Raw genomic sequence first — 19,155 nt, forward strand, 5'->3', positions numbered from 1 at the left:
AATTACAAATCACGTCAAAATTTTTTTATTTGAAAGCTGTGAACCAGCTCTTTTTATATTTGGATTTCTATTGGAAATATTTAATTCATTAAATTCGGATTGTATTTGTATTTTGTCTTTATTTTTATAACTCATTTTTTGTTTCTCAAAAAAAAAATTATTTCAGCCCGTTGACATGTGTAGTCATACAGCATCCAGATAATGGTAATACAAAATAATTGAGGGCTAATTTTGATGTAGATCAAATTTATTATTAGTTCCTTTTTGTATAACATCAAGTTGATCAACAACACGGGATTTTATGTCAGGTGGATATGCAAATTATTTTTATTGGTTGTTATCAACAAATTATTTTGAAAACTTTATTAATTTATAAGGGCATTATTTATGGCGCGCCGATGTGGACAGATTGGTATTTTTTTAATACCAACTCCCGCTATTTAAATAATACCAGCTCATGTATTTTAATATTACTGCAAATGGTAGATTTTTGTCTAAAATGGCAATTTCTTTTTGCATTATTAGACAGATTCATATTTATTTATTACGAACTTTCTCTAATTAAATATTACCAACCTTGTAATTTTAAAATTGGCAGATCTTTTTTCTTCAATAGACAGATTTATATTTTTTATTATCCCCTTTTTTTATTAGCAGATCTTTTTTCTTTACCAGACAGATTTATATTTCTTTATTATTAGCTCTGACAATCATTTATATTCATTAGCAGATCTACTGAATCTCACCGCAGGTGATTTCACCGGTCAAATTATAATTCCAGCCAAATTTAATTGTGTAACCTAATAAAAAGTTTTTGATTTTTTTTAGTTACAATGTGGTATAAATATTGCACTAATGGATCCAGAAGATATCCGTTTATAAGTAAATATGCAGTTAAATTTGTGTAGCCTCACTGAATAAATCATTTTACTTAAGAAATCTATTTCGCAATGGTCAAAAGTGTTCTATTTGACCTTAAAAGTGGCAAAAGTGACCATCAGCTACCTTAATTGATGGTTAAAAGTGGTCTATTTGACCCTAGAAAGTGGTCATATAGCACAGGAATTTTTCGAAAATTTTCTGTTTGGTTATACTAATAATAGGTAGTTAAAGGCGAGGGCATATTTGACCATCAATTAAGGCAGCTGATGGTCACGTTTGACCGCTTTTAACCATCAATTAAGGTAGCTGATGGTTACATTTGACCACTTTTAAGGCCAAATAGACTACTTTTGACCATCAATTAAGGCAACTGATGGTCATTTGATCATCAATAAGGTCAAGTTTGACCACTTTTAAGGTCAAATAGACCACTTTTGACCATTACGAAATAGATTTCTTAAGTAAAGTGATTTATGCAGTGAGGCTACACAAAATTTAACTGCATATTTGATTATAAATGGGTATCTTCTGAACTCATTGGTGCAATTTTTATACCACATTGTTACTAAAAAAGTCAAAACTTTTTATTAGGTTGCACAATTAACTCCAGCTGGAATTATAATTTGGCCGGAATAAAATCACCTGCGGTAAGGATCACCTGCGGTGAGATTTAGCGAATAAAAATGATCATCAGAGCTAATAATAAAAAAATACAAATGTGTCTATTAAAGAAAAAAGATCTTCTAATGAAAAAAAGGAGGCAATAAAAAAATATAAATCTGTCTATTGAAGAAAAAAGATCTGTCAATTTTAAAATTACAAGAGTTGGTAATATTTAATTAGAGAAATTTGGTATTAAATAAATACAAATCTGTCTAATAATATAAAAAGGAATTGCCATTTTAGGCAAAATCAGTAATTTTAAAATACAAGAGCTAGTATATTTAAATAGCAGGAGTTGGTATTAATAAAATACCAATCTGTCCACATCAGCGCGCCATAATTATTTAGTAATTATTATTCATTACTAAAAGTATACACTCTTGAAAGTGATTTTATATTTGGCATCTGTGCACAATTTCTAGTATTATAATAAGTCTTGATGTATTTATTGCAAACATTATGTTTAATTGTTTTTTAAGATAAAGTCTTTTTTGGTATTATAGAAGTTTCCTGCTGAATTAAAAGTCATAGATTAATGATTGTATATAAAATTATAGTATTTATTTATGGTTATCTTCTAAACAATTGACATACAATAACAAACTTTCCATTAAGAATTACACAGTTTATCAAAATGTATAACAAGAAATACAGTATAAAGAAGCATGGAAAAAACTCGATCTAAAATTTAAGTCTACTGTCTACTTAACCGAATTGATGTAATACTAATTATATTAATTTCAGAAATAATACATGGTATATATCATAATGCAAACTGAATATGATGATATGCATCCTAATTAATCTTGATGATTCTAACTAAATGATATATTATCTATTTAAAAAAGCTTAAAAGTATTTCTTACCAGTACATATTTAATATGAAAAATACTTAATTGAATATTTAATTTTAAATTACTAATATTATAATCTAAGAAAAGAATTTCGTGTAAGATCCTTTTTTCGATATCATATCAAACATAAAATAATATTAAATACTGATGTAAATGAAATAATCAAAAAAAAAAATTAATAACAATGAGCGATGATATATTATTGTATAATGATGCAATTTTAGCAATAAAAACAAGTACTTAATATTTTTTCATTATATTTATTTTAATGATATACAATCAAAATTAATAAGTTAGTTTTATTAAGATAAAAATCAAAGTATTATGGATAAAATTAAAATCAATGTTAAAAATAAAATTGAGAAATATAAATTTATAACTTTTTACAGAATAATTCTTTCATTCAATTCAATTAATAGAATCTACTATATTTAGCAACAAAGATAAACTTACTTTATTTTAAATTCACATGTTTCAAGCTAAATAAATTCGTTTATTGAACTTAAAAACCTTATTGTAATAAGAAATATGTCTTTTTTATTTAGGTATTTAAAATATTAAAAATTTTCATCATCTCGAATATTAGTATTCAACATTGTTTAATTCCAGAAATCAAATTTTTTAGGAAAAATAAATAGTAAATATAATGCTGCAATAGGTTTAGTAAATAGATATGAATATTAATATAAAATACCTTTATCATTAGCTTATTTATAAATATTAATTATAAATACTCGTAAAAGTAATAGTAATCATACTAATTTATGTTTGTTTCAATATCAACTTAATTTATAAAACATATATGTTCTTTTATTGTCTTTATTGAATAAGGAAATCAAGTTAATATTTCTGTCATACGATACAAAATACAATGATTATAAAATAAATAAATAAATTGATATAAAAAATAATAATAATAAATGAAAATTTAAAAATACTGTATTGAAATGATTGTTTTCAACTATAATTATGAACAAAAATTTAATAATAATTGCATATATAATTATATGTAGCCAATATAATAAATATTGTTTCTTATCTTAAATATAATTAATTAGGAACTTCTAAATCAAATAATTTAGAATCTTGACAATCTATTAAATGATAAAAAGTTAGTAATTATGGAATTAAACATATAATGCAATGATCATAAAGAAATAATTAATACCTTTATTATCTTCTTCAACTTCAAGACATGAAGTAATTATAGATGAATTGACAGGTTTTGGCAAATTACTAAATGTGAATTCCCTACTAGTGTATATTGCATCAGGAATCTTTTCATATGAAGTTGAAATATTTGGTATCTCTTTATTAGCTTCATCAAAAATAGCTTTAATCTCTTTTCCTTTATAACCAAATTTTTCTTCATTTTGAAAATTACCTATATAAGCATAGAACAAAAAATATATTATATCATATAATTCATCTGCCGTTGGTCTTTGATTTGGAATTGCACTCATACATCTATATGCTAATTTTTTATAAATTTCAGGTGTTCCCTTTCCAAATTCAGGTCTGATTCCATTACATATTTCTAATGCTAAGCTTAAGTCATGTTTTCTTTTATAAAAAGGTGGTTTTCCAGATGACAATTCTGTCATAATTACACCAAAACTATAGATATCAGAAGATAATGTATATGGTTCCTTATTCAAAACTTCTGGAGCAATGTATGGTAATACTCCACATATTTTGTCATCTGATTTTTGTTCATTTGATGGTCCAGACAATCCAAAATCTGAAATATAAGAAATGTTTCCATTATTGCTTTTATTGTAATTATGTAATATATTTCCACTATGGAAATCCTTATGAAAATATCCCAATTTATGTAAATTTTTAAGGTCATGTACTATATTACATAATAATTTTAATTTTTCTCTCCAAAAAATATTATTAAAATTACTTGAAAGAATACTTCTCAAATTTCCTTGATCTGCTAATTCTATAATCATCATAAATTCTCCAGTTTTTGTATCTTTAGTTATTCCATAAAATTTTAAATAAATATGATCATTAAAATAAACATTCCAAAGTGTTTTAATCTACAAAAATTTAAAAGCCATGAATAAATCTTTATATTTTGAAAATTAGTTAATAATAGAAAATGCGAATATACCTCATTTAAATAATTGGCAGAAATATTTTGTGAATCATTTAATTTTTTTAAAGCTACTTTTATAGGTTTAGATTCTTCTTTTTTCCAACTTCCATCATTTTGTCTTTTATATTTTGCTTCACCATCAATCCATGTTGCAGAGTAAACTTTGGCAAATCCTCCTTCACCAATTTGTTTTACATCTTCAAATCTATCAAATGGTATCAATTCAAGAAATAATGGGTAATTATTCCTATGATATTTTGCATTATAAATCGTATCTTTTATAAATTCATCAATATCATTATTCCTACTGGTCCATCCTTCAATTATGCAACGAGGAACACATTCTTTACACCACAATTTTTTATCTTCTGGTTTATAACAATTTACATGATTGATATTTGGATTTCTACTAGAAATATTTAATTCATTAAATTCAGATTCTATTTGTATTTCGTCTTTATTTTTATAATTCATTTTTTTTGTTTTCAAGTAAAAAAAAATTATTTCAGCCCGTTGACATGTGTATCATATTATAGTTATACAGCATCTAGATAATGGTAATACAAATTAATTAAGGGGCTTCATTTTGATGTAGATCAAATTTATTATTAGTTCCTTTTTGTATAAGTATAACATTAAGTTGATCGACAACACGGATTTATGTCACAAATTATTTTTATTCAACCAATTATTTTGAAAAACGTTATTAATTTAGAAGGTTTAGAAGGGCATTATTATTCATTAATAGTAGGTATACACTCTTGAAAGTGATTTTATATTTAACATCTGTGCGCAATTTTTATTATGATAAGTTTTACTGGTGTATTTATTGCTAACATCATATTTAATTATTTTTCAAGATAAAGTCCCTTTGCAGAAACCTATTGATTTTGAAAAATATGGTAAAAATATTTTTAAAATATGATTGACATATTGCGTGTACATTTCTGTTAACTCTGTTGTAACTCGATAACGGCAATATGTTGAACATATGTTAAAAAACACATGATTAAAATATGTTTAAAATATGTTTACTATATATCAAAAATATGTCAAAATTTATGAAAAAAATGTGATATTTATATTTTTATTATATATCAAAAATATCATTATAATATATTGCAAGTAATACAATTTATTATATATTAAAAATACACTAAAATATTACAATTATACATTTTACATTGAAATTATAATAAAAACAAACCTATTATAATGCCTTCACTGCACAATTTTTGATTTGGATCATTGTGATTTATTCGCAAGGAAATTTCCAAGTCAAATCATGTGACTTCTGATTCTCCTTTCTGTACGACCCTCTCAATGATAAGGAAACAAAATTATTACTGTACTTTTTTGTATGTTCGCCATTCTCACATCTTATCTCCCTTTTGCAACTCTCCTGGTCACTTCCTTTCCATCTCATTTGGAGGTCACACTTATTCTTCTGCGATTTTCTTCAGACTGTTAAATACTGTAAGTTGCGGGTAGGATAATAAATAGTAGTAGTAATTAGTCTAGATTTCTTGTATGATATTTTGCAATACACTGTAGGTTATTTTTATTAGTATATTTGCTTGTTTGTGGACGTGTAAATTTTCAATAAGTAATTTTATTGCTATTTATACAATACAAGATGCTTGATCATTTAAAAAAAAAGTAAAGTCAAAACATTAGTAAGAAATTCGTTAAAGAAATAAAACCAAAGGAACTTCCAATACTTACCAAAATCTACAAATCCAAGGTTCCATTGCCTAAAAATGAAATAAATAAAATTGAAATTTTAATAAAATGCTCAATAAAGAAAATTTTTTAAAAAAAATTCTGAAGATTCTTACCATAAATTAAGTGTATGCACAACTGTTTAAAAAAAAGAAATAAATAAACTGTTAGTAAAGTTTGCTAAAAATAAAAAAAATTTAATAAAAAATTTTGAGACTAACCAAAATCCTGAGCTAAGAAACTAAAGAGCTGCTAAAAAAGAAAAAATCAAAATGTTACAAATGACAGTTCGTCAAAGAGGTCCTGCACATCTAAAGTAATTCAGCCAGTTCAGTTGCCTAAAAAGAAGAAACAAATGAACATTTAGCAAAAGTTTATTAAAAAATATAAAATAAACAAATAATAAAATCACCCTCTAAAAATCTGCAACTACAAAAGAAAGAAAAATGAAAGGATGTTGATAAATGTTTCATTTCATCAAAAGTGAAAAAAAAAGATAAAAAAGTTACCAAAAGTCCACATCTAAAGAGACAGCATCCAAAGAGGCCAGACATGCCATAATAAGAGCTACAAAAGAAAAAAATCAAAACATTAATAAATATTTGTTAAAATAGAAATTCTAAAAAAAGAAATACCCACTCAATTCCAACGCGCACAAAGATTTAAAAACTTGCTAAAAAAGAGAGTAAATTGTAACATTAGTAAAATGTTTTGAAACTTTTAAAAACTTCCGAATACCCTTACCAAAAATCAACATATCTGAAGATACCATTATCTAAGAAATGTTTCGTTGCTATAAGATAAATAATTAAAAAAAAACTTCCTACTGTACTCACATTCTAAATACCATAGAACTAAGCCATCTAAGAATTAAGAAAACAACCATTAAAAATTATTTGATAAAAAACAAAACAATTAAAGAAAACAAAATTGACAAATTCTACTGGAGGAGCTGAAAGAATTACCTAAAAAAAGCTTCCAGTTTCAGCATTTGAAGGGTATTTAACAATATGTTACGCTACTATTGGAATATCTTCCAATCATTTCTGTTGATACTCTGCATTAATTATATATCTGGAGATTTGAAAAATATGAATCTGTGAAGAAACTGCTCTTATCTCCTTTTCCTTATCATTTTTTACACAACAAAATATACTTACGCCTAATACTAAACAACCTCCTACTATTTATTGTACCAAAGTGAATTTCAAATGAATGAAATTCAATATGGAAGCTAAAATCAAAATGTAAAATGTTAAAGAATTTTTGTTTTTCTCTTGTGGGTACTTTTCACTTTTTTTTTAAAACTATGTATGAGAGAGAGGAGGGAATGATTGAAAGAAGAAAAATAGGAAATAGAGAGTAAAAAATAACAAAGTAATGACCATATGGTGTTGAAATATATTATAACATTAATAAAGTGTTAGAAAAAATTAAAAGAATAGTTAAAAGTTTAAATAATAAAATAAAATAAAATAAACTTTGTTAAAAAAAAGAGTTAAAAAAAGTTTAAAAAAAAAGACCAAACTGCGGATTTATTATTAGTATTGCTTTAATCAGGTTAATTACATGATACACGTGATTCTAAATTAATATAAATATAGCCGATATTTTTTTCAGTATTAAAAATTTTTTATATTATTATTGGTGTAAAAAGTAAGAAAGAATGAAAAGTTAGTAAGGAATATTTTAGTCTGACCGCCAGCGGATAAGTGAATGAAACACTAACATTATGTTAGGAACCTCCTTAATGAACCAAATTAAGGAGAAGTAATTCATCATCTTAAAGTGCGTGGTTAATCAGGTTAAAATAGGAGAAAGATATGTCAAATTATATTACAGAGATTATATGAATTTTGCCATATGTAATTGATATTGTAGCTATATTTTATTCATTTGTTAATTATATTTCAAAGATTTTATGAATTTTGATATAGGGAATTGAAATAGTAGCTATATTTTATTCATTCTTAGAATTCACTAATATCATTAATTTAAGTTTATATTTTATATTTAATATATTTCAAAATATTGTAATAACTGTTTCGCTAATATCAATCATATTTTAATGCATTTCAAAATATTGTATTCATATTACGAAAATATTTGTTAATTCAAGTTCATCTTTAACATATTTTGAAAATATTGTAAAATTGTTTTGTTCATATTACAAAAATATTCACCAATATCATTAATTCTCGTCATTTTTTATGTCTAACATATTTTACGAAAACTAAGAGTTTTCTGCAAAGAATATTAAAATATTTTTAGTGCTCCTACCGGGTCGGATTCAGTCGGGTTTGGAGAATATATCCGACTCGACCCGGTAAAAATAGAAATGATCCAATTTTAACCCGACCCGAGTATATTTAATTTGAATAACCCGGGTTAGACCCGAAATTTTAGTAATTTTCATTGGATAATATTAGTAATGTATCAAAAATATTTTTTCAAATATAATTTTTTCAATAACGCAAGGTAATTGATCTACAAGATGACACCCAACTTTTTATTATTAAAACTAAAGCTAAGCACGAATTTAAAAATATCTTCAATTCCTGTTTATTTATTGCTTTATATTTGAACTATAAAATCGAAATTGTATCATTTACTTTAACAGAAATTTGACTATATTTTATGTCTGCCAGGACTTTAAACACATGCATGCTCTAATTGTATCTGCTTTAAGACTACATTTTTTTGCAGCTATCAAATCGGTTCCACCGGAAAATACTCTTTCTACTGGAACGCTGGTTGCTTTATTAATCATCAAAATCAACTTATGTAATGTTAATAAATAATAATAATAATTCATACACATACCTGTAACTGCAAGGTGTCTCTAGCAATTTTCGCTAAGTGAGGATATACTACCTCATTCATCTAGCAAAATTATATAAACATAATCAATATTAACACGTAATCAATATGTGATCAGTGATTTTAATGACCATCCGGGTCTAATTCGGGTCAAAACCCGAGTTAAGGAAATGAATAACCCGACCCGACGGGTCGGGTCATGCGGGTCACGGGTTATTAAAATTGTTAGTACCGACCCGATTTAAAATTCACTCGGGTTGAATTATCCGGGTTAGACCCGAATTTTGCGGAGCACTAAATATTTTTTTATTATATATCAAAAATATGACTATTATCTAACAGCGTAAATCAAGGAAATTACGAACATGTTTTATACATCTGTTGATCATCTCATAATTATATAACGTGTATTAAAATATTTTTATTACATATTGAAAATATGACTGTTATCTAATAGCATAATCAGGTTAATTACGAACATATTTTATACATCTGTTGATTATCTCATAATTATATAACACGTATTAAAATATTTTTATTATATATCAACAATATGACTATTATCTAATAGCGTAAATCGAGGAAATTACGAACATGTTTTATACATCTGTTGATCATCTCATAATTATATAACATGTACTAAAATATTTTTATTATATATCGAAAATATGACTGCTATCTAACAATTATATGTTTATCATATTTATGAAAATTGAAGGTTTCTGTAAAGTCTTTTTTCGGTATTATAGAAAGTTTTCTGCTGAATTAAAAGTCATAGATTAATGATTATAGACAAACTATAATATTTTATTTATAGTTATCTTCTAAACAACTTGCACACAATAGCCAACTTTCCATTAAGAATTTAAGAATTACACAATTTTATCAAAATATATAACAAGAAACACAGCACTATTAGGTAATTTGTACTAATATAAAGAAAGCATAACAGAAAGAACTCGACCTAAAACTTAAGTCTGCTGTCTACGTAACCGAATTGATGTAATACTAATTATATTAATATTCCAGGCATAATACACGGTATATATAATGCAAAAAATATGATGATATGCACCTTAATTAATCTTAATAATTCTAACTAAATTATTTATTATCTATTTAAAAATCTTAAAAGTATTTTTTACCAGTACATATTTAATATGGAAAATACTTGTGCGAAATTCTTTTTACATTTTTTTTAATTAAATTATAATAATATTAGTAATTTAAAATTAAAATATTTAATCAAGATTCTTTTTTTCGATATCATATCAAACATGAATAATATTAAATACTGATGTGAATGAAACAATCAAAAAAAAAATTAATAATAACGAATAATATTATTGTATTTTGATGCAATTTTAGCAATAGAACAAGTACTTAATATTTTTTATTATATTTATTTTAATGAATATACAATCAAAATTAATATGTTTTATTAAGATAAAAATCAAAGTATTACTATGGATAAAAATAAAAATCAATGTTAAAAATAAAATTGAGAAATTACAAATTTATAACTTTTTTACAAATAATTCTTTCATTCAATTCAATTAATTGAATCTATATTATTTAGCAACAGAGATAAACTTACTTTATTCTAAATTCACATGTTTCAAGTTAAATAAATTCGTTTATTGAACTTCAAAACCTTCACTGATCGAAGTGAAATGATTTGATGGAGTTTATAACATGAAATGACCGGCATACCTGTTCGTTTTTTACGCATGGTTTTAAATTTATGTTAAAATTGATTTACAAATTGAAATGGCTGGCCAAGTTTATCATAAATATAAAAATAGAAATTATTAGTAAATTTCAATAATATAATTTAATAAATAAATTCGGATATTCCTATTTCCTGTTACAGTCAGAACTCGATATAATGAACCCTCCGTTCAAGCTATTTTGAATCATTACATCGATCAAATTTTTCTATTATAACGATTTATATATTAAAATATAAGAATCAGTATATCTAAAAAAAATATATCAAAATAAAATCCTATTTTATCACGTTTATAATATCAACAGTTCAATACGGTGTTATCATATAGAAACTTGTAAATAGATGCACCGAAATTGAGATCCAGATATATCAGGTGATCTGCTGCGTTTAATAGTGCCGGCCGAGACTGAGTTAATTCAGGCTGGAATTAGAATGGTATCGGTTTATTGCGAATAAATAAGTATGACTGCTTTATGATTAACTTCGTTATTTGTAATATCACGAAATTTATTATAAAGTCGGTATATAATGATACAATTAATTATAGATGGTTTTGGTTTAAGAAAAAAGTTCGTTATGGGCCAAAATCGGTTTATCCCAAATCGTTATATCGACTATCGAGTTATGGCTGTATAAAGTATATAAAAGTTTGCTTATATAATGAAGAGATTGTAATGAATTCATTCATTAAACCTAAAAATATAGTATATTGACGAAACAAAATAATAATTCTAAGGTGGCACTCTGACTAGTTCGATAGCACAAACTAGTTATTTATTTCAGTATCGTTTTACATTACAAGCATGCATGTTACAATAAATAATTTGATAAAGTCGGACAAAAATTCCATCCTTTATACATCATTACTTACAAAATAGGATTTAAAAAATATTTGAACAAAAGAATACACATTAAATAATATGATTGTTTGATTGTTTTAACCAATCTTTATTGTAAAATAAAATCCGCTAGATGCTGATACAAAAAAGTAAATAGTCGAGATTTTTTTTTTCTTTCTAGAAAAGATAGAAAAGATCAAATTTCCGATGGAAAAATTTTGTGTAACAATACCGAGAATATTCTGCGGCATCCAATTTTGAACTCCGAAGAAACTTTTGAAACGAGTAAGATAGACATAATTATGCATTACATTGATATAATAAATTCTCAAGAACAATTCCTTTTTTTTTCAAATCGATTTCCATTATTGTCGTTATTTGAAACTCATAAAAGGAAAGGCATTATGATAATGCTAATTCCTTAAGAAGATATGAACATCAATCTAAATGATACGTGATCGTCAAAAAAAATTTACTAATAGACTAACCAATTTCTAAATACAATGTTTAGAAAGAATTTAAAGAATTTCTGCAGTATGGGTAATCTAAAATTAGAAAAGTCTGCAAAGCAACTACGGTAAACTCAAAACGCCATATTGTGACAATACACTATTCTTTTTTTGATTTATTGTAATAATGATTTTCGGTTCTTAAATATTCCTTTCGAACTCGAAAAAAAAAAAAATTATATATATAAAGCGACAAAATTCGAAAGTTTTTTTTTTCAGTAAATAAAATCATTAGACAAAAATATTTTAAAGGACGAAAGAATTTTGCATACAATATACATAAATATAGATATATATAATATATAAACATAGATTTCAATAATCACAAACGTCATTTTATTCAACAACTTCATAGATCATAACATTTGCATTTTTTTTTCAACACTTCATAAAATCATATTTAACATAATAGATTTACATTCCATAATATCAAAATTATACATAATGTCATTAGAATCACAATCTAGAATTTTCACAAAATCAAATCTGGTTTATATACCATTATCAATAACGATCGCTCATACATTAAATTTCATCATTAATTCACCTTTATCAATATGGCAAGAATTCCCACCTAAATTACCTAATTCAATTTATTTTTCAATATATATTATTCCATTATTATTATTCATATCACTTACATTTGAACCAATTAGAACAAGAAAACGTTTTTACACTTTATTATCTCTAGCGCTTATATATATATCAATTCCAATTAGTTTTCGTAAGGGAAATTATCCGATTAAAATTCATAATGGTTTGGTTACTCGTGGTGCATTTTTTGGGATGAAAATGTTTTTATTCTTAAAATTAAATAGAACATATAAAAATCCAAAAAATTCTAAAGAATTTACATCGTTCTTTTAGACATTATTTAATTGGCGTTTTGATTCTTATATAATTCCTCCAAAATCGGAGAATGATTCTTTGATTATCAAATCACCTACGACTTCACAAATTAACAAAAAGTTGATTAACCGCTCCATTATAACCTTCTTAAAATGGTTAATTTTTGAGCTTACACTTTTCATTTCAAACAAGTACGAGATAAAAATTCCAGAAAAAGCTTATCAAGTTCGTTTAATTGAATTTATCATAAAAGGAACCCCTCTAATTACATCTTCAATATTACTATATTTGAATTCTGTTATATCCGCTTACTTAGCGATGTCAATAATTTATGATATTTTCACTATTATTTTCACAATCTTCTTTCGTCTCTTTCTTTATTCCAAATCAGAAAATAGCAATCACAAATCTATTTTAATTAAGTCCGGTCTTTTCACTCCTTCAGAATATGTTTCTTTAAAAGAATGGATGATTACATTTTTATTCAATACGAAACATATATTTAGTATGCCATGGATTGCATCGAGTCCTCGTGATTTTTGGTCCACTCGTTGGCAATTAATGTTTAGCGAAATTTTTAAAGAATTAGGTTACTTGCCTGTCAGGAATTTATTAATCACATTTGTTCCAAGGAAAATTGCAAATATGATGGGAGTACTTGGTGCTCTATGTTTTAGTAGTTTACTTCATGAATACCTTATTATTGGAATATCAAATATTTGGACGGGTGAACATTTCTTTTTCTTTATGATTCATGGTGTAATATTTATTTTATGGGAAATTGTGTTTGGTTATGAGAAAAAAAATGAGATTACAAAGATTAAGAGGTTCTTAAAATGGATTTTGTTATTAACTATTAATTTAATGGTTTTACCAGCATTCGTTGAACCCATGATAAGAAAAAACAACATTCTTCCTAAATCATATCTCGCTAAATATTATACTAATAATTAATAGAAACTATATATAGATTTATTTACATATTTTATTATTTTTATTATTTTTATTATTTTAGCATTTTAGCATTTTAGCATCAATAAAATATTTATTTCATTTATTTATTTTATAACATTTGAGTTATTAAAGTACATATGTTTATAATGTTTATAATGTTTATAACGCGCCATGAAATTATTTATATCGATCCGAAGTCCGAAGTCCGAAGTCCGAACGAATAAAAACTTTTCGGAGTATCGGAATGTGCTGTGCCTTTGGTAAATAAAATTCTTAGTTAAATTTATTTATGAACGACAAAAAAATTTACTATAATTAAAATTGTATATGATTTTATCTTGCAAAAATAAAATAACATTTGAGGTTTTTTTAGGTACTAAAAATAAAAAATTAAATAAATAAAATAAAAATATAATAAAAAAATAAATAAAATAAAAAATATAATAAAAAAAATTAAATAAATAAAAATATAATAAAATAAAATAAAATAAAAATAAAATAAAGAAATAATTATAAAAATAGGTATTTTTATCCTTGTTTATATCAGAGATAATTTTTTTCCGACTTTTAATATTTTTAATATTTTTTAACCAATAAAAGAAAACGTGAATTTAAACATTGCATGAAAGTTATTTTTTGCTAAATTAATTAACCTTTTCATTGTTCTCTTTCCTTTTTTACTAAAGACTTAGTAATAAAGAATTTTTATTGAGAAAATAAAAATATCATCATGATGTTTTTTTTAATAAAATCTGTTTTACCTAACACAAATTTAATTTCAATAAACGTTAGACATACAAATTACTTGTTTTAGAAATCAGGCACTAAGAACTTTGGTATTAAATTGTGTTACCAAAAAGAATTGTTTCATTATTCATGCTAATGCACGCCACTTGTCTTATTATTGTAGATCAATCCTTATTTATCGAATATCTAAGCATTTTTGGCCTTTCATTTCCATACGGTTGTGTGAAAAAAATGTGATACATAGTCAAATTTTACCGAATTGCCGAAATGACGATCTTTTTTTGGTCAATTAAAAAATTTCTAGAAAAAAAATATTTAACAAATATGATAAAATTACTTACCCTCGATCATGTGATCATCAAATTTTTTCCAAAGGTTTCCATGCGTCTCTTTGTTTGATTGTATTTGTTTATATTTTGTGTAAATGAATCATGTTTATGTCATAACTCGCATTACAAGATATAGTAATATAATAAAAAAGTCTTTCATTGCGTATTACAAGTCACATGATAACAAATCATTTATTTAAAGAGTAACTTTGTACGTGATGCTGAGAACATTTTACCTAATTTTTTTTTCTTTTTCTTTTTTTTTTTTTACTATATACAACTGTTATCAATGTCTGCTAATCCAAATACTACAACAATCCCTTCTCTTAATCAAAATCCACCCAATGTATCCCTTAATAATTTATTTGCGAGCCTCGCGGATATTTTGCAACCAATCAATGAACCCAAATGCCAGAGTATTCGCTTCGTAGAAAGTGTAAAACTCAACGATTACATCGCAAAATCTTATAGAGGTAACATTTTACCTTACAACGAACAGACGCAACGTATGTTGCATTTGGAAGAAATTAAACTACAGTTGGCTTTTGTCGCAAATGTGGAAGAGGTTGATGCACTTATTAAAAGATTAAACGACTTTAACATTGATGAACAACAAACATATACGGCAAGAATGGAAATTCAACTCGTAACACGATTATTATCGTATTCATTACAATTTCGTAGATGTCTTTCTGCTGTACCTGACGAACGTATTACTTCTGCCGTTGCCGCTGTATCCGATTATAAAAGCGCTTTGTTGGACCTTTTAAACCCTTTCACAACGTTACAATATAAATTCCTCATGGATAATTTCTTGGAGAAAGCTCAAGATTTATTACAATTACCTTTCAATCCGTATGTACTAGAAGTATATTCGTAAACTTTATTTTTATTTTCCTGTTCTAAATCGAAAGAAAGTAAATCTAACGTTTTAAACGTTTATATGAATCAGGTTCGGCGATCCAGCTGGTGACATAAAAGCGTACCGTATCATTATTTTCTTTGTCCTACATGTTCAACAGTTGTAAGTTAGAATCTAACCCGAATTTTCTCTCTCTCTTTTCTCTAGAATGATCGTTGGTGCTTCACCCTTTTTAATTACTGGTGGTTTGATACAACCTTTGGATACCGAAGTTACCATGATGGAAAACGTTTATCGACAATCAGCCGGACAATACAAATTATTTAATGAAGCTAGCCACAGTGATGGATCCTTTATTCAATTCGGATTTAAAGAATATGTTCGTCATAAAATTCCCTTGAAACGCGTCATTAATGGAGCATACACTTGTTACGTTGATCCTTTAAGCAAGACATATTATTATACCACTCTTACTCTTGATCCATTCCGCTTTAAAGTACTAAAAAATTGTATCATTCATGAAATTATTTCTGGAAAAGCCGCTTATATTCATAGTGCTATATACTTTTACCTAAGTATGTGTACAGATGAAGAAGATTTTCAATTGATGATCGATTATGGAGTTATTCAATGGGGATACCCAATAGAAGGATATTCCTTCTTTTGCGAATTGATGAAGGAATTATTAAGTATTATGTATTGTTGGAAATTTACTAATACTCGAACTTGGCATACAGAATTGGTCAAAATTGCAAGATGGAAGGATAAAAAGGGAGATACATCAACCAATTGGGAAACTTTTGCGGCTTCATGTTATAATGGAGGTTTACTTAAAACGGAAGTTACCACTTGCTTGTACAAGAGTCTTTGTTAAAATTGATTTTTACCAATTACTTTTGATTTTACTTTTTTTTTAAATTTAAAATTTTGTTATAATTCGTACATTTTTATATATAATGTATAAAGAAACAAGAGAATTTTTTTTTTTGAAAATGAAATTATTATATATATATTTTTATATTATTTTATATAAATATTATTTAATAAAGTCATTATGTGTGTATATATATTTATTTTATTTATTTATCGTTGTGTAATATAATTTTTTAAAAAATCTTTAAAATGTTTAAAAAACTCATGAACGGTCGGTCGTTCTATAAATACTATTTATCCTGGAAGTTAAAATCTATAATTAGAATATTTTCATCGAGTCTACGAATTTTTTTTAAAAAAAAGATTTACGCTTAGATGCTTATATCGAAGTCGCGATAATAATTAATTTGATAAATATGGTTAATTATTTGAGTAACATTACTCAAAGCACTTTCGAAAAAAAACTTTCATGTACACTAAAAGGAATTTTTCTACGCCACTTACATTTTAATGGTTAGAGCGGAACGTGGCAAAATATTTGAGTAGTGACGTATTTAGTTGTGCGTTGTTATACTAGTGGTACGAATTTTTATTAGCTCGTTTTATTATCGCATTCTTTTAATCACCATTCTCGTTACATCGATGATAATTTATTTATTTAACTTTTTTTTTCTAAATAAAAATAATAAAATTCCTGTATAAAGAAAATTAACGTGACTAATGGATTTGCTGTTTACTATTCGTGATCGTCATATTGGGATAATTTTTCTAAGTTCCTATTATTGATGTAATTCTTCACTTTAATAACTCAGAATTCTTTTCATTATTTTTCTTTCAAAATTCTGCAAAAAAGTATCCCAAACAATAACATTTTTCATGTAACAGAATGCTTCTTCCAATAAAAAAAAGTATTTCAAGTTTTTAGACAATAATAAAGTAATTACTCTTGAATACATTTCTATAAGAAAAAAAAAAAATTCTTTAGTATTTTCGAAAAAGCGAGGTTTTATGTTATTCTTTAAATTATTGTGTATTCTTTATATTTTTAATATATATATATTTTTTTAATCCTGATTAAATGTAAAGCTATTGAATTTTAAATCTTGAAATTTTTTTTTTTCGTTTTGATATCATATTTAGTTGTTGATCATAGAAATCATTGTTACCGTACCGCACTACACAATACCCCGGGCATTATACAAAATACCTTATTTAAAAATTATATAATACCCGTGGGTACTTTGCCAGAATTAAGCAGAATTGGGGGTACTAATTGAGAGTAAAAATTTTATATCTAGTAAAATACCCGGGTCTTATAACGTGAGGGTACTAACTTTGGGGATACTATAGGCAGTGCGGTATGGTAATACGAGATCACCACAACGTGACTAGTATTATGATTACGCTCATATATTCATATTTATTTTTATCTTACTTAACAATGAGAATTAATAAATTAAATGAAACATTTAAAAAGAAAATAATGTCAATGAATCTAATGTATTTAGATAGAATTTTTTTTTTTTTTTTTTTTGCGTTATTTATGATTAAATAATGATATCACTATAACAGATAACGAGATTCATTCTATATTGTTCACGTAAATTCAGCTTATCTTTATTGTAGCGTAAAAAAAAAAAAAAAAAAATCGTTCTAGTAATGGAAAGTTTCTATTAAAAAAGAGATTCCAAAATTTAACCGAAAGACCGAAACAATCGTACAACCGAATGAACATAATAGAGATATAATGGATAATAATTTGTATGATTATAATCGTATCTTCATTCTACAATAAATGTAAGGATCGTCAAACATAATGTACTAAAAGTCTATTTTTACATTCAATTGTTGAAAGGGAATTTCCTAAGATTAGTTACACCATTTCGCCAAGTTGCACAGCACAATTTTATCAACCTAAGCTTTCTCAGCCGCACCATCATAAGTAAATTTTTAGCTCCGAGAAAATAAGTATATATAAACGATGAAATTCAAAATTTTTTTCTTCAAAAAGCGATTAAAAAAATAGATTCATATAAAAGTTTTAATTTCTCAATATACACATTACCTTTATAGAATATTTTACATTTTTATCATTTTTTCGTAAATAAAACCATATCGGCATATTTCACATATCGCATTATTTATCAACACTTCATTAAGTCATATAATATTAGACTATACTTTATATTTTCAAAATGTCATCAACTTCTCAATTTAATATTTTCACAAAATCAAATCTGGTTTATATATTATTATCAATAACGATCGCTCATATATTAAATTTTATTGTCAATTCAACTTCATCAGCAACATGGCAAAAATTCCCCCCTGAATTACCCAATTCAGTTTATTCTTCAATATTCTTTACTCCAATGTTATTATTCATATCACTTACATTTGAACCAATTCAAAC

At 25.5% G+C, this 19,155-nt stretch overlaps 3 protein-coding genes across 3 annotated transcripts; 2 read left to right on the forward strand and 1 right to left on the reverse strand.

Annotated features, from left to right (window-relative positions):
• Positions 1–3,449: 3,449 nt before the first annotated feature.
• OCT59_004808 (uncharacterized protein) lies at positions 3,450–4,980 on the reverse strand (the record flags this gene model as incomplete). The annotated part of the gene is made up of 4 exons (XM_066137954.1): positions 3,450–3,493; positions 3,568–4,140; positions 4,309–4,447; positions 4,522–4,980. 4 exons carry the CDS (start codon positions 4,978–4,980, stop codon positions 3,450–3,452), a joined length of 1,215 nt encoding a protein of 404 aa, XP_065997145.1.
• A 7,592-nt stretch (positions 4,981–12,572) lies between these two features.
• Positions 12,573–13,931, forward strand: OCT59_004809 (uncharacterized protein; the record flags this gene model as incomplete). Its single annotated transcript, XM_066137955.1, has 2 exons — positions 12,573–12,890; positions 12,996–13,931. The coding sequence occupies 2 exons, from the start codon at positions 12,573–12,575 to the stop codon at positions 13,929–13,931; spliced, it is 1,254 nt and encodes a 417-aa protein (XP_065997146.1).
• Positions 13,932–15,296: 1,365 nt separating this feature from the next.
• OCT59_004810 (uncharacterized protein) lies at positions 15,297–16,743 on the forward strand (the record flags this gene model as incomplete). Its single annotated transcript, XM_025314083.2, has 3 exons — positions 15,297–15,862; positions 15,960–15,989; positions 16,077–16,743. 3 exons carry the CDS (start codon positions 15,297–15,299, stop codon positions 16,741–16,743), a joined length of 1,263 nt encoding a protein of 420 aa, XP_025186029.1.
• Positions 16,744–19,155: the final 2,412 nt, after the last annotated feature.

Source organism: Rhizophagus irregularis, chromosome 13 (genome assembly GCF_026210795.1).
Source record: "Rhizophagus irregularis chromosome 13, complete sequence".
Classification (NCBI taxonomy): Eukaryota; Fungi; Glomeromycota; class Glomeromycetes; order Glomerales; family Glomeraceae; genus Rhizophagus; species Rhizophagus irregularis.